The following is a 16503-nucleotide window of genomic DNA, read 5'->3' as shown; positions in this document are numbered from 1 at the left end:
CAGGGGACGCGTGCTATCACGGAGAGCGAACAACCGGCAGAGCGCAAACTTCGTCACGTGAAAGGCCGTAGGGTAAAGAAGAGAGGAAGGGAGGGGGGGCGGGGCGACGCTGTGTTGCGGCACCAAATGCGTATCTTGCCGCCGGGCGCAAGGGGAACTGGCGACGCAATCTCCCACACGAAAGGAGGAAAACGGGAAGGCAGCGCGGTAGGGAGGGGGGGGGGGGGGGGGGCTTCTACTCTGCCAACAAATGCGTTCTTGTACTTGGCGCCGGTATGGGCTGCCGTTGTTGTCGCGCCCACCGTATCTTGCAAGCGATCTCCACACGGCTCTGACCTTTGTATGCACCGTGCATTCGCCGCTCAGTTTCCGTTGAAGCGATAGACCACACGAACCATCGCTCGCTGCGGCGGCTGCGCTTGCTGCTAGCGTTTTGACAGTGGTTGTATGCGGTCATCGAGTGTGATCTATTCATCTTTACTTGTGCGCGCTGGCACCAGGCTTACTAATTCAGTTAGTAAGCGCATGTGTCCAAGTTTGCGCAGCCGATAAAACTACTATCCCTCCTCCGAATAGCTGTCTACTAATTTGCTATCGCAATTGATCGCGAAACTGCGAAATTTTTTGTCCCACATCTCGGTGTCTGATACTCGCTGCAAACTTTGTGTTGAAATTTGTTTACCACGCTATAAATTACGTTCATTTGCTTCAAGAGTGCTTACGAAATGAACATCACATTGTTCAGGCATTCCACTCGACCTTTTTTTCTAACTTTTTTTTTTACAGAGAAGCTGCTAGCTTGTAGGTAATCGAATTTTTTGCGTCGTCGGCCTCAAATAAAAAAGAAGCCTTCGGCAATTGAAGCGGTAAGTACATACATTCGTTGTTATCACGCATACAATATACAGCACAGGTTTCAATTCTATAATGAACAAGCACAAAGAAGCATCTAAACCACATATTCGATAATAAGGCGCTCCTGCTAACAATACGAAGCACGTAGCGCTCCCCGCGTACGTTTCTGGGTACGCGGGGAGCCTAGTGCTAGTGACGTCACTCCTCGCACGCCACTGTGACGCGGGGAGTGACGTCACTAGCCTAGCAACTGATTTCATTATTGTTGCAGCACTGCTATGGGTAGGCCACGCATAGCTCTCGAGCAGCAGCGTGACTACGAGGAGTGGCACAGCGGAAAAGAAACAACAATACGACCTGCGTTGGCATGCTCCCAAAATTACCATTACTCCCATTACTACCATGATTCTAAATCACCAATACAACCATCACTGTAAGCAATAAAGCATTGCATCGCCCCCCCCCCCCCCCTTCAGCTCTTGTAGTAGTGGTTATCAATAGCTTAGTTGGACATCCACTGTCGCAAGGCTGGGATGGCAAGTCAACTTCTTGAAGTATAGATGCCAAACCAGACGAGTGGCCTAACAGCTTTGAAAACATTATGTTGTACGTGTTTATTAAAAAACTAACGTTGAGCAGAGTGAAGCTTAGTAACGCGCAACAAGTGTGATGCCGCCATTCACGTCAGAGTATTGAGACTCTTATGCTCCTCTCATAGAGTTTCACACTATAAAACCTAGAGGGAAATGTGGCGCTGCTGCGCTGTGGTATGCAGGGGAATGCCGGTATATTGTGGATTCGGATTGGCATCGTTCTTGGAGAGCCAGAACGCCTTGAAGACGCGCCTGGCTAGTCTGTCACAATGATTCATTTCCTGCTAAAACAGCACGTAAAAAGCTGCATTAGCTTTATTATTACACAAAACAATTTTTTGTTTAATTTTGAGGACTTACTATTGGATGCACATTTATATGAAACGTAAAAAGTATCAGCTGGCCGCTAAAGTTGGAGGGCAGACGACAAGATTCTCGCTCGCTTTGGAACAACTTGTCGTCTGTTCTTGCTTTTCTTCGCTTTATTCTGCATTGTAGGCGAGTAAACTTTATTGAGAGATGTAATATGGGTGAATGAAAGCCCTTTATGTAGATTTTATTTTAAGAACGCGTTATTTGTGTAGCTAAAGCCACATTTTAGACGAAGCCTCGTACAACACTCAGCCAACACAAGCCTCGTAGACACACATCCCGTCATTCCCATCACGGCACGGAGCCCTTTAAGAAACTCGCATAGACGGTGGCGCCACATTACCCTCTAGTTTTATAGTGAGAAGCTCTATGGCTCCTCTGAAACGAGGCAAACATCACTAGTATGAGTTTTATAAAGCTAATGCAATGCGACAAGAAGGTAATCTGTAGCAGCGAGTGTCACTTTAGCTGCTAGAGAAAGTGGACCATGAGGGGATTCATATAGCAAGCGTATTCTACCTGCGAGTGCTTAAGTATGCTATCATGGCAAGTTTCGCGATTAGGAGACGCTTACTGAAATATCATGCTTTGTGCGTGAAACTATACCTCATGACACAGGACAAAATAAGAAAAGCGCAGATATGAAATCTTAACAAACTTGAACCGCCAGTGTTCAAATACTTCCAATTTAGTGCGAATGGTTATTTAATGCATTTCTTAGCAAAAGAGTGCACCAATGGACAAAAGTAGCAACGGAAATTTTAGTATATGTTTGCCGAGTTCACAATAATTTTCATTGATGGATGTATTTTCTTTTCGTATGCTTAACAGAGATATACAGCAGAATTACAAAGAAGTGCAACATCATTGCATTGCCGTAATGCTTCATACTAACTTTGTTGATGCTCCCGCGGACTTCTGTGAAATTTGTAATTAAGGAACTAATATTCACACTGTTTAAATGGTTTAACGTTCGAGTGTTTTTACATATACAATAATCTGACAGTCTATTGCGAATGCATGTTTTGTGTAATAATTATTACTGTAATTTTATACTCCAGTCACTCATATTACGCTTCCAAAGCGCGAACCACTCTATGCATTTCCATATAACCCTTGTATAAGAAGATTTATGTGTATAACTATTATATTTACCAAATTTATTATTTTAAGCGTATACACTGCTTATGTTACGACGATGCGCTTGCTGTTAAGCACTCTGATAAAACTGACAGCAGTAGTTATTAATGAATTATTATTGCTGAAATGAAGTTTCGAATACACCCAAAAGATCCTAAGACGGTCACTTATCCACATTTTTTGTTGCGGGTGTGTTCATGCGTGTGTTTTCATGCGTGTGTGTTCGTGCGTGTGTGTTTTCGTGCGTGTGTGTTTTCGTGCGTGTGTGTTTTCGTGCGTGTGTGTTTTCGTGCGTGTGTGTTTTCGTGCGTGTGTGTTTTCGTGCGCGCGTATTTTCGTGCGCGCGTATTTTCGTGCGCGCGTGTTCGTGCGCGCGTGTTCGTGCGCGCGTGTTCGTGCGCGCGTGTTCGTGCGCGCGTGTTCGTGCGCGCGTGTTCGTGCGCGCGTGTTCGTGCGCGCGTGTTCGTGCGCGCGTGTTCGTGCGCGCGTGTTCGTGCGCGCGTGTTCGTGCGCGCGTGTTCGTGCGCGCGTGTTCGTGCGCGTGGGTGCATGCGCGTGTGCGTGTATGCGTGTGTGCGTGTATGCGTGTGTGCTCATGCCTTTGTGTTTATGCCTGTGTGCATGCATGCATACATGCGTGTGTGTTCCTGCCTGTGTGTGCATGCATTTGTGCATGCGTGTGTGTGCACGCCTGTGTGTGCATGCATTTGTGCATGAGTGTGTGTGCACGCCTGTGTGTGCACGCCTGTGTGTGCACGCCTGTGTGTGCACGCCTGTGTGTGCACGCCTGTGTGTGCACGCCTGTGTGTGCACGCGTGTGTGTGCACGCGTGTGTGTGCACGCCTGTGTGTGCACGCGTGTGCGTGCACGCGTGTGCGTGCATGCCTGTGCGTGCATGCGTGTGCGTGCATGCGTGCGTGCTCATGCCTGTGTGTGCATGCCTGTGTGTGCATGCCTGTGTGTGCATGCCTGCGTGTGCATGTCTGCGTGTGCATGTCTGCGTGTGCATGTCTGCGTGTGCATGTCTGCGTGTGCATGTCTGCGTGTGCATGCCTGCGTGTGCATGTCTGCGTGTGCATGTCTGCGTGTGCATGTCTGCGTGTGCATGTCTGCGTGTGCATGTCTGCGTGTGCATGTCTGCGTGTGTGTACATGCCTGCGTGTGTGTACATGCCTGCGTGTGTGTGCATGCCTGCGTGTGTGTGCATGCCTGCGTGTGCATGCCTGCGTGTGCATGCCTGCGTGTGCATGTCTGCGTGTGTGTGCATGCCTGCGTGTGCATGTCTGCGTGTGCATGTCTGCGTGTGTGTGCATGCCTGCGTGTGCATGTCTGCGTGTGTGTGCATGCCTGCGTGTGTGTGCATGCCTGCGTGTGTGTGCATGCCTGCGTGTGTGTGCATGCCTGCGTGTGCATGCCTGCGTGTGCATGCCTGCGTGTGCATGCCTGCGTGTGCATGCCTGCGTGTGCATGCATGCGTGTGCAGGCATTTGTGCAGGCATTTGTGCAGGCATTTGTGCATGCCTGTGTGTGCATGCCTGTGTGTGCAGGCATTTTTGTGCATGCCTGTGTGTGCATGCTTGTGTGTGAATGCCTGTGTGTGCATGCCTGTGTGTGCATGCCTGTGTGTGCATGCCTGTGTGTGCATGCCTGTGTGTACATGCCTGTGTGTACATGCCTGTGTGTACATGCCTGTGTGTACATGCCTGTGTGTACATGCCTGTGTGTACATGCCTGTGTGTACATGCCTGTGTGTACATGCCTGTGTGTACATGCCTGTGTGTACATGCCTGTGTGTACATGCCTGTGTGTACATGCCTGTGTTGCATGCCTGGTTTGCATGCCTGTGTTTGCATGCCTGTGTTTGCATGCCTGTGTTTGCATGCCTGTGTTTGCATGCCTGTGTTTGCATGCCTGTGTGTGCATGCATGTGTGTGCGTGTTTTCCTTTGCCGTACTACGCACACTAAGATCGTTGCTCGTTCTAAAGTAACACCTATCGCTGTACGTCCTCTTCGGTATTTCCATCGTCGGTGTTTGGGAGACTATAAAAAGCCGTACAACAGAGTAAAGCGATTGTCGTATATCTGCGCAATGATTTTTGTACAGAACGTGGACTTGTTTCAAGTAACAATTATCTCTCCGCTAATTGCTAACTCTCATACATGGGGCTTACTTACAGGCTCAAAGTCCTTTCTGTCGATGGAGAAATACTGAAAGGAAGCAGAAATTTCAACTTCATGTTTCATGCAACGTTTTCAGAGGGAGCTTTAAGCTCGGATGCTCCAGCGTAAATATATGGAAATGGGAAAATTATATTCCAGTGCATTAATATGAAGGTTTGTTCCATTCAAAAGGGAAAGTGAAAATATAGCGACGGCTTTGCTAAAGTTTCACAGAGTTTGAATTCAATTCTAGTGACTCTTGACTTAACAGAAAGCTAAGGCTTCCTTCTTGTGAGATGCTTTACTTCTAGGATACTCGTATTTCCGCACTAAAATACGGGGGAGACGCAGAAATGCGCTTGTTTGAAAACTGCTCAACCAGAATAAATGAAGTTTGCCGCAATTAAGCAAAAACTTAATTCTATCGACTGCTAGAAGTGTAGCTCCTAGTTAGAGCTGAAATCTTTTTTTACTAAATTCCCAATAAGCGGGAGCTTCAAGGAAAACTGAATCACAATTTTAAAACTGCATAACTGGACGCAAAAATAACAGAACTCATACCGGTGTTCTCTACTCCTTTTCGTCACAGCATCAGGAGCGCACAATGTGATTGTATAAAATCTACAGCTTGCACGAAATCCTAATGAGTCCACAGCGATTTTTTAGAACCTCGTACACGCAAGTGAGACAGATATAACATAATGTTATATAATGCATTACCTTATCCCTGCCTGAAATGTCCTAATAGGTTGGATCCGGAATATGTGAATGTCGCTAGCTTTTACAAAGTTGCAGTGTTGTAAATTTAACAATCCTTTCTTTCTCTCTTTATTGAATCTTTTCCTCGAGTAAAATGTGGTTTCTAATAAAAACCTTGCAAGATTCCGTAGTTTTCATCTTTTAATTTTATATCAAACAAACCTCATCACGTGCAGTGCAGCAGATTCCTATCTAATCATTTCTTTATTCTCACGTGCTTAGGTGAATGCTGCTGATGCAGTCCTTCCTCCTATAAAGAAGCTCTGCTTTGGGTGTTCCCACCTAAATGCATAAGAACGAGTATTTCGTTCGGCACCTACTGCAATGACTAAAAGGGGTAGCAGTTTCAGCTAGCTGGTAGGTCATGACTACATGGGGTGATGTGCGCGCATCTTTATTTCTCTCTTCGTAATGTATATAACTTGCATCGCGCTGCCGTTTTCCCCAGTAATCACTCATTAAATAATTTAATTAGGGATGCTGTGATTGGGGATGAGCCGTATATACACAGCATGAGCGTAGCCATGAGGGGGGGGGGGGGGGATGTTTTGGTGTCAGAACAACGCCCGCAATTTTCTGAGCGCTGCATACCTCCAGCTCTCCCCTTGTTTCGGCCTTTTTTTTTCGCCCTTGCTATTTACACACCGCATCGATATATTAAAATGTCAGGTCTAAAATAACCAAAGTGTTGATTTGTTGCCAAGAAATGGTTCTTGTTGTAAAGACCAGATGAACGCCACGACAGTTCCGCGTTTCATTTAAAAAAGAGCAATTTTTTTTCTGTTTCAGTAATTATTCAGGAATGTTATGGTACATTTACGTTCTTTTTCGTACGAATGTTATTTTGTGAGAAAATAAATGTTCTTTACGAATCAAGTCCTCGGAGTCCTGTGTGCGCTCGTATTTTTATGTCGATATTACAGTGAAAGAAACGACTAACCCTTCAGGTTTATTAAAGCAGAAAAATTAATAAGATATTGCTTTGTCGCAGGCTCTCTCAATTTTTTTTACCGGCGGCGTATAACACCCCCCGAAAAATATTTCTGGCTACGCCACTGATACACAGTGGACCAGTGGTCCATGCTTTCGGGAACACCACAGCAGTCCGCAAGCAAAAACTTTGTAGAAGGCCCTAGGAAAGCTTCAGGTCAAACAGATGAGTACTAAGAAGGAAACGATGCAAAAACACGAGAAGAGCGGCGATGCCCGTTCAAATGCCCGCAAAAACATGTGCTCTGGCGTCACGGATATTGGCGGTCTCTGCTTGAGCTTCGGTAACATGTTGTGGGTAAAGACAGGTGGCACTGCATTCTAAAACAACCAAAGACTGAACTTTGCAACTTTCAAGAGCTGTTATTGACGGACAATGACTCAAACAAGAGATGTGTTGAAATCCATTGGAATTACATTGAGCACAATGTTCATGGAATCGAAATTCGGCAGTCCTTTTCTCATCCATTATTTAAATTATTGCAGCGAAATTGCCTAAAATATAGTTTTTAAAGGACGTTTTAGTAGTCTTAACTCTTTTGTCGTTTCTTTACTCTGTCCTTTTAACGGTGGTTGTCCATTGTTGAGATCTTGCTATTATTACAATTGCTAATAATAGAAAGCTTCGCCCTGGGAGAAATATTTCAGTCGTTTTCAAACATGCGATAATAATTACATTTCGCGTATTCATAATACCAGTCGTAATTCTTCAGGCTTTGGTTGGTATACTTAGCTCCGCAAAAAAAAAATTGCAACACAAGATGGTTCTGAGAGGTCGAGCTGCTCCCACCAGGAAAGGCAACAGCTGCATTGTGTGCTCATTACTCGAAGCTCTTTAATATTACCGACAACCGCCGCCGTAGCCGAGTTAGAATGCATTTGTGCTGCAAGGAATGAGGTCGCGGGTTGGATGCTTGGCCGCGGCAACAGTCTTATGTTCGCGCAATGCAAACACGCTCGTCACATTTAAGTGACGTCAGGTCAACATTAACCCGAAGCCACCGAATACATTTGCTTGATAGTATCGGTGTTTTACTCTGGGAAATAGACCAAATATACAATTAATATACTCTTTGCCGGTGAAAACAGACATCCCCTTTCACGACCTGATTATGAATGTCCCCCTTCATCCTGTTGATGGCCTAGCCTACCGCGTTTTTCTGCCAAGCGATAGGTATCTCAGGGAGAACTTCACATAATAGATCATAGCAAACCGGCTCATAGAACGGAAATGACCCACCAAAAATACGCCCGAACAAACGCGAGAACCGCCGCGCGACTACTATTGCGGTTGTCCATCTGTTGCGGGCTTTCTTTCACACTCGGAAAAACCTTCAATGTCGCTTGTACTTGCCGACAAAAATATGGCCGAGGAATTTTTTTCATGATTGCCTACAATACTTTGATTGACGATCTTGCTTCTATTATAATACTCTACTTGAGAAGGTAAGAAATATTTATTAGCAGTTGGTGTAATCAGGCAAACTATAAGAAATAGTCTCACTTGATCCAAGCGATGGCAAACAACATTTCCTTGGTTCTGTCCCGTTACGTGGCAATCCTATGTTTTATTGCGATAGCAATTATATGGACACTTCCACCGCATTTCTGCCGTCGGCGTCGCCGAGGCGTCGCCGTCGCCGTAAGGTTCCGTATAGATTTAATCTACGCCGTGCGCCGTATGCCCGAGCGAAAGCGTGCGGGGACGCACGCTGTCACGGAGAGCAAACGCACTCAATCTTCCACGCGCAAGCAAGGAAGCGGAAAGAGAGCGCCGGAGGGAGCGGGGGGGGGGGGGGGGGCGCATTCCTACTCTGCCAACAACCCCGCTCGTCGCTCGCTCGCACCGTCTCTTATCTCCACACGGCTCTGACCTTTATGCGGTGTGCATTCGCCGCTCAGTTTCGTTGAAGCGATAGACCGCACGTACCTTCGCCCGCTGCGGCCTATATGCGCTTGCTGCCAGCGTTTTGACAGTCGTTGTCTGCAGTCATTCAGTGTGATCTATTCATGTTTGTTTGTGCGCGCTCACACCACAGTTAGTAATAGTCGGGCCACATTTTCCAACGCACGCTACACATGCAATGCTGCCCGGATCAGCAGTGCAGCGCTACAGGTGTGTCCCTTCGCACGCGCTGCCCACGGGCAGCGCTTCTCATCAACACCACCGTTTCACACGCGCCTTCTCGTGGTTATCGAGTCTCTCTTCATGTCGGTCTACTTACGCCTCAGCACACCTGCTTACTTAATCAGCTCATGTTTACTACAATTCATATTGCTACCAAAGCCGCTCACCTTACTTCGTATGACATTGCTGTGTTGCTATCGCATTCATTGCTTCGCCCTTAGGGCGAAACTGTGACATTTTTTTCTAAAATTTCGGCACGAGTTATGTAAGACACCGTGTATAATGTAGGTTTCACAACACATCTAAAAGAAAAAAGCCTCTTGACAGAACGTTGCATGATATTCAACGGAGTCATCGAGTTTAATATGTTAGGCACATAGCATTCTTGGGCAGCTGCGTACGCCACACCGATTGCTCTGGCTTATACAACGCAAAATTTTGACGGACGTACTATTGCAATTTGGTGTAGCTCTCTCCAGCGTAATATTAGTGCCGAAAAAATTCGAGGCTCCTAAGCGCATCTTATGAGTTGCGAATGCGCGAAACCATTAATGCCCGATTGAACGCCGATGAGCGGTCCTTCGAGCTCTGCGTTGCGAGTAATGTATCATAGTGGTACGTGCGGAACTAGCCAGTAGCAGCAGCAGCAGCAGCAGCCTGCGGTGCCCACGCCTCATGCCACCCACGTCCTGCGCGACGAGAAACCGAGGAAGCTGCAGCGGCCACCAAGGCCGGCAGGCGCGCGCAGCACCTAAGCACAGTGGGGGTGAGAGAGAGATGCGGACCGCGCGCCGGCTTCCGATAGCAAGACGGCACCACCTGCACGCTCTCGTCACGCGATTGCCTCCCCGACGACATCCCGTCTCGTCCTTCAGCGTCACGTCACCGTGCCTGCTCCGTCGAAACACGCTAGTAACGTGGCGTCGCGGTGACGCCCTCTCCCCTCACGCAACACCTGGCGCTATCGCAGGCAGCAGGTGTTCCGATTCGCCCGCTCTGTACCATTGAGGCGCACTGGTGACGTGGCGTTGCCGCCAATGGGAATTTAGGTGACACTTCGCTGCTACAGACGCCGGCTCTTTCTCCCAATGGGCCATGTGATGCTTTTGTATAAATAGCAAAATAAAACATACGTCAGCTCATAGGTTTCTATGCACCGCGGAGAACCTTTATTCTTATATCCCTCGTTGATCAACACCATCAGTTTAAAATTCCAAATTTTCCGCTAGCACATTCGTATTCCATTTGGTATGCGCCACTGGGAATGTGCTCATTCTTGCTCCCTCATCTACAGCAGGTAAGTGTGATGCATGTGATGATATACAAAAAAAAAAGCCGGCAGATCCCAGGCCCTGTGGGAATCGATGTTACGTGAAGCAGTGTGTGGGGAGCCTAGCTACCAAAGTAACGAGACGACAATTACAGCATCAAGATGTAGGCGGCTGTTCCATTACCTACAGGACACGCATGTCATGACCTATCTTTTGTGTTCGTCATACACTCTTGTCATACTATGCCAGTTTTGGTACCTACCAAGTTAACGAAACGAGCATGAGAGCAAGACGTAGGGGGCTGTTTCATGACCTACATGACAGGCATGTCATGACACAGATGTCATGAGTCCTCAGGAGTCCCTTTAACTACGCCTAAGAGACCTTAGGGCGAAAGCCTTAATCATACTCACGACTATGACTTCGACCATCATCCTTTAGCCTTTTCCTTCACTTAGTACCAAACCGAACCCATTCAATTGGTTTTCGAATGTTTACCTTTTTCGCTGAGTCATTGTCATTTCTGCAGAGTCGTGGTCATGACTATGACTTCTACCACAATCCTTTAGTGTTTCCTTCACTTAGTAATTTGGTTTTTTTTCCCCTGGTTTTTGAGTGTTAATCTTTTTTTGCTGAGTCACTGAGGTTTTTCTTGAGTCATGCTCATGCCTGTTTTTTTGCACCATCATTTAGTGTTTCCTTCACTCAGTTCTCACGGCCGAACCCATTTCAGTGTTTTTTTTATTGTTTATCTTTTGTCGCTGGGTCTTTGTCATTTTAGGCGGCTCTTTCATCACCTACTTGACACGCATGTCATGACCTATCGTTTATGTTCGTCATGCACTCTTGTCATACTATGCTAATTTTGGTACACACCAAGCTAACAAAACGACCATGAGAACGCCAGAAGACGTAGGTGGTACAATAGATAGACAGACAGATAGATAGACAGATAGATAGATAGATAACAGATAGATAATAGATATAGATATAGATAGATAGAATAGAAGACATAGATAGACAGATAGATAGATAGAATATAGATAAATAGATAGACAGATAGATAGATAGACAGACAAATAGATAGATAGATAGATAGACAGACATAGATAGATAGATAGATAGATAGATAGACAGATAGATAGATAGATAGATAGATAGATACATACAGATAGATAGATACAATAGATAGATAGATAGATAGACATAGATAGATACAGATAGATAGATGAATAGATAGATAGATAGATACATAGATAGATACATAGATAGAGATAAATAGATAAATAGATACATAGATAGAGATAATAGATACATAGATAGAGATAGATAGATAGAGATAGATAGATAGAGATAGATAGATACGATAGATAGATAGATAGAGATAGATAGATAGATAGATAGAGATAGATAGAGATAGATAGAGATAGATAGATAGAGATAGATAGACATAGATAGATAGATAGATAGATAGATAGATAGATAGATAGATAGATAGATAGATAGATAGATAGATAGATAGATATCTTCAAATTGGCAAATGTTCGCCAAGAAATACTTCGCATTTAAAAGCGTAGGAAACAGCATCTCTCGCGCGCGGTTTCTATAAACCTATTTTCCACCAACAGGTATCCCACATCGCATTCGCCCTTGCGACATCGCTGCAGTCACTTCTGCCACTGAGCATCTGTCCGGTTTGGAGTTTGCCGTGAAGCATTAACTCTAAAACGGTTAAGTGCATCAAAATAGAAATTGAGTGAGAGTATATTTCCGACCTCTATTGTGCATAAAATTAAATATTACATGTGGTTATACGTTCCAAGGATTAACGTTATTCAAAGTGTTTGCCTTGTCATTAGTTGTGTGTTTGTTTACCGCTTCACTGAAGTTTCGCTGCAAATATATTCCAACATGAAAATTGAATACGTTATTTCTCCAGAACCTTCTACAGCTGCTAGACAGTCAGGTACATGCAAAGCGTTCTAGCTGCAGCCATTTGCCAGGTCGGCAATAGCAGACCTGTTTCCCATGCAAACGCACATAAGTACATAATCAGGGCCGTTTAGATAGGAGGGAATGCTTCACAAATTGAGTGGGGGTTAGTGCTTTCCAGGAATACCAAGGGGCAACGTGAAAATGTTGTGAAGTTGTAGTTATCAGGGCATAACCACCTAACTGCATACTGTCAACAGAGTAAACAATGCGAAAGCTACTGCTGGTGTTCTTATGCAAAGCCCAACGACATTTCTTCGGCTCTGCAGGTAATGGCAGTTATAGAGAAAGCGTTTCCACGTAATGGATAAAATGAACTTGCCAGATAGGTGAAGTAACCCAGCTTGAGGCAATAATACAATACTCGTAGCATAGCACCCCGTGCGAATAAAACCACCAACGTCTTGCTGCGCTGTAACGAAAATATACGCCATTATTTTATCAGTTTGTGCAACGTATGAAGGTCATTGGCCGTGCTGTGAGATAAGGGCGTATTGTTGGGAGGACGTGTCGCTGTGTAAATGCACTTTATAAGTCATCATCATAAGCAGCAACAGCGTTGTTTATATTCACAGCAGGACGAAGGCCTCTCCCAGTTCAAGTATGGCTCAAACAACCCACGTACAAAAGCGGTTAACAGCGTGACTCGGGCTTCTTTAACGAGAACAACACTGCGCGCCACGTAAAAAAAAACCTGCCCCAAACCCGGCTATAATCACACTGGCAGTGGGAATAAATATTAATGGTCGGATTTCTGGAGTCACGAAAAATTCGTCCCCGTACCGTAATCTTCCTGATCGAAAGCCGCATTGCAAGACACCGTGACTGCTTCGCGAAATTGGCCCGAGTGCTATTTACCCTGGCACGTTGATGCGCGTTCAGGGGCTAAACATAAAATCGGGTGAAGGTGAGGACTGCGGCTGAGTTTCCAATGTCAACTTTACACAGTAGCCTCGATTGCACAATAGACAGCATTTAGGAGCATACCTCAGTACCCCTATAGCTTGTCCAACTTCACAACCAATCTACCAATATCACAACCAATCAACCAACGCACTTAAAGGGACACTAAAGAGAAACCGGAAGTTGAGCTTTAACGGTAGATTATCGTTTCACAATCACAGTCGTACCATTCTTACGGCGAACAGACGTTTAATAAGCGAGAAAATAGCGAAAAACTTAAGGATCGGTGCTTACGCCCCTTCGAATTTCCCGCACTTCGCGTTCGTGACGTCGGAGATCACAAACGCAGCCCGGCCGCGATTGGTCGAGAGCGATTTATCACTGTTAATAAAACGCAAAATGAAATACGCCTTAAACGTACATAAACACCATTTGCCAACTTTTTAAGCCGTTTCAAGCGAGGACGTACAAGTTTAGCGCAAAATTAAATAAGTAATAAGAAAAAATGGCGTGGCGTTACATGCGGTCGTGATAGTTTCGTAGTTTCGTTTTTGCTCCATGGATCACCGCGCGCGCCTGTTCCGCTCTACAGTAGTGTTGCAGTGTTTGGTTGCGTGTTGCGTGGCTCGAAAAACGTTGACTTCGCAAGAAACAGCCAGAAAATGCCTCGTGTGTGTAGTGTTGAGGGCTGTATCGACGGCGCAAGGCGCTTGTTCAGGGGCAGCGGCAGTGTTGACCCGACTGTGTCCTTTCATGTGGTGCCGCGCGACGAGCCCCGGCGTTCGCAATGGCTCAGTGCTCTACCGATGATAAAACGGCAAAAGAGCCAGAGAAACCGATGGTGTGCTCTCTTCATTTCCCGCCCTCGGATTATGTATATAAACCTGCCCTCGGAAAGTATCTTGGCGTGCCCCAGAGGCCAGTCCTTTCTCGAGCAGCTGTTCCCTCAATGCGGCCTTCATCAAACCCCCTACCGGTGCCCCTGCAGCAGCAAACTGGCGGCTCGGTGAGTGCTGAATGTCAATAAATAAAGCCATGAAAAAACCATACCGAGTACGCGCGCAACTTTCTACGCTTGTTCTCTCGGGAACATCGTCGCCTGGCGGACCGGACGCCTCGCCTCGCCTTCCGTAGACGAAAACGAGGCTCTGCTTACCGCCGGCGCGGCCGGCGGCTCACCGCCATCGCACGCGGAAACACCTACCAGCTCGAGCACGGAGGATCATTTCGCGCTCCGTTTCACTGAATATCGCTGAAATGCAGTCCTGCTTCCCTGGCGAGCTCTTCGTTGCAAGGTTAGCGGCAGCAACGGTATCCATTGCGGCGAACGCAAACGCAGCGGCCATGCAGTCATGATGCAGCCAGCGCCTCGGCCGTTTACGCAAGCGGTGACGTATCATGGCGCCCTCTGATTCGCTGAGAGCAATTAAATATGTGACGACACTGCTTCAGCGCCAAATCTGGGGTGACAGAAATTGAGGAAGAGATATTTGGTCTTTGTTTACGAATTTCTCCGCTAATAACTCATATTTTGCACCCAACAAAAACTGCATGCATTCCTGAAGGTCCCTGTTTTATTCCAGCTGAACTTCCCGTTTCTCTTTAGTGTCCCTTTAAATGTTATATCTATACTAATTTCCGTCTGCATTCAGTCTCTTTACTAGCTCCAAATGACTTCTGAGTGATGGCACACACTCGTACATTGTTCTCAGACAACTACACACAGAACCACAGTCCAGCTTAGTCGTAGTTAGCTATCGCGTCTAGATTTTAAAGTTTGCAATCGGGAGTCGCATAATCACAAAATAGCATTAGAGCTAATCGACTGATGCATTTTAACGTCAGTCTGCCTGCTCGACACGGCACACATACACACGAAGGCCCGCTCTTCGTAAATACACTTTCTTGTGTGCGCGTTCATTCCTCGCAGTTCGTGATAACCACCTAGTCCTGGAGGATGATTTATTTCTTGGTCTCCTATCCACAAGAATGGGAACAGTGAGACCACTTTTCTCAGTAATCACCACAACAAGTACATTGAGGTTCCTTGGATTGAAAAGAAAAGGTTTAAATATAGTGATTCTCTGAAGGGGATTTTCGATTTAATGCTGAAATATTTTATATTGATCGTTACACATTGCGAATTTTCAGCAGAACGGTACTGCCAAGTTTGCAATTTTTTTAACTCGGCAACGAAAAAACGATATCAATATTCTGTAAATTTTATTTACCATGTATTGTACTTTTTCTTTTTTACCTGGTTATTGGGATTTACACAATCCCTTACACAATGCCCGACAGGCCTGTAAGGTACTTCAAATAAACAGATAAATAAAATAAACTTCGGAATGCAATACCTCTAAAACTGACGAGAATGCTATATTATACATGGCTGTCAATACGCCAAACCAATAAGTAGGACTTTTGCAAAACCAAAGTAAACACTGTAACGAATGCACGTTATGATAAGTATTTAATATTCATCGTTAATTTTACAGTAATCGCTTCAATATAAAATGAAAAAAAGGAGGTCTAAAGTTAATTTGTTGTGTTTTACGCCGTCACCACAGCACCAATACGTCAGGACGTCGCGGATATTTCTCTTTTTTTCATATTTGGGATGCTATGGCGCATTATAACTTCTGCAAACTTACTAAGTTCAATGTTCAGCTCCTTTAAATACATTCTATTCACCTTTACAGGCAAAAGTAAACTTGCTTGAGAAAACACCGTAAAAATCCGCGACCTTACGACGAACTTCGAGTCCGCGTCTGCAACGATAGGGTGTTTTTTTTTTTTTTCATTTTTTGCGTCTTTCACTTAGCCTCTTCTGACGGTTAGAGTATCTTATATTGTATTCCTTCCAGGACGCTTTGCTAATTCAGCTCCATTTAGTGTTACCTTTCGTGTCTATTTGAATCGAATGAGTAGGTACAACGATACAGCCGTGCAACAGGCGCACTTTGGGACTCTCAGATGAGCTTCGGGAAAATACTTACCCTCATGGCGCCCATGAGAAGGACCACGGAGAGCACCGCCGATGCGGCAAGCGAGCCTAAATGTATGATGACGATGAGAGGAATGCTTCCTGAAAGGAAAGAAATAAACGTACAATTTATACTGTCTCTGTTTCATTATTAAGCAGTGAAATTGCCATGTAAGTGAAAGTAGCCCAACAAACTGATCCCGCAAAGGAACACGACAAAGCAATATAGATGAATGGGCGATATGAGCATGAACTTTAAATCAAGGCAATGGCAAACGAGATGGTAAGCTTTCTGCTTGGTTTTCTACTGCCCTTTGAGATACGAAGCAACATAAACATCTAGCGCGCAAAAA

General features: G+C 45.5%; 1 protein-coding gene across 1 annotated transcript in view; it reads right to left on the bottom strand.

Annotated features, from left to right (window-relative positions):
• Positions 1 to 16503, bottom strand: part of LOC119430927 (uncharacterized) — a 45941-nt gene that overhangs the window by 11876 nt on the left and 17562 nt on the right. The window contains exon 5 of the mRNA XM_049657011.1: positions 16164 to 16252. Coding sequence (XP_049512968.1) covers positions 16164 to 16252 — 89 coding nt within the window. The remainder of the gene's footprint in view (positions 1 to 16163; positions 16253 to 16503) is intronic.

Source organism: Dermacentor silvarum, chromosome 10 (genome assembly GCF_013339745.2).
Source record: "Dermacentor silvarum isolate Dsil-2018 chromosome 10, BIME_Dsil_1.4, whole genome shotgun sequence".
NCBI classification, from domain to species: Eukaryota; Metazoa; Arthropoda; class Arachnida; order Ixodida; family Ixodidae; genus Dermacentor; species Dermacentor silvarum.
The sequence above is the reverse complement of the archived record's forward strand: the minus strand, read 5'-3'. Positions and strand labels throughout refer to the sequence as shown.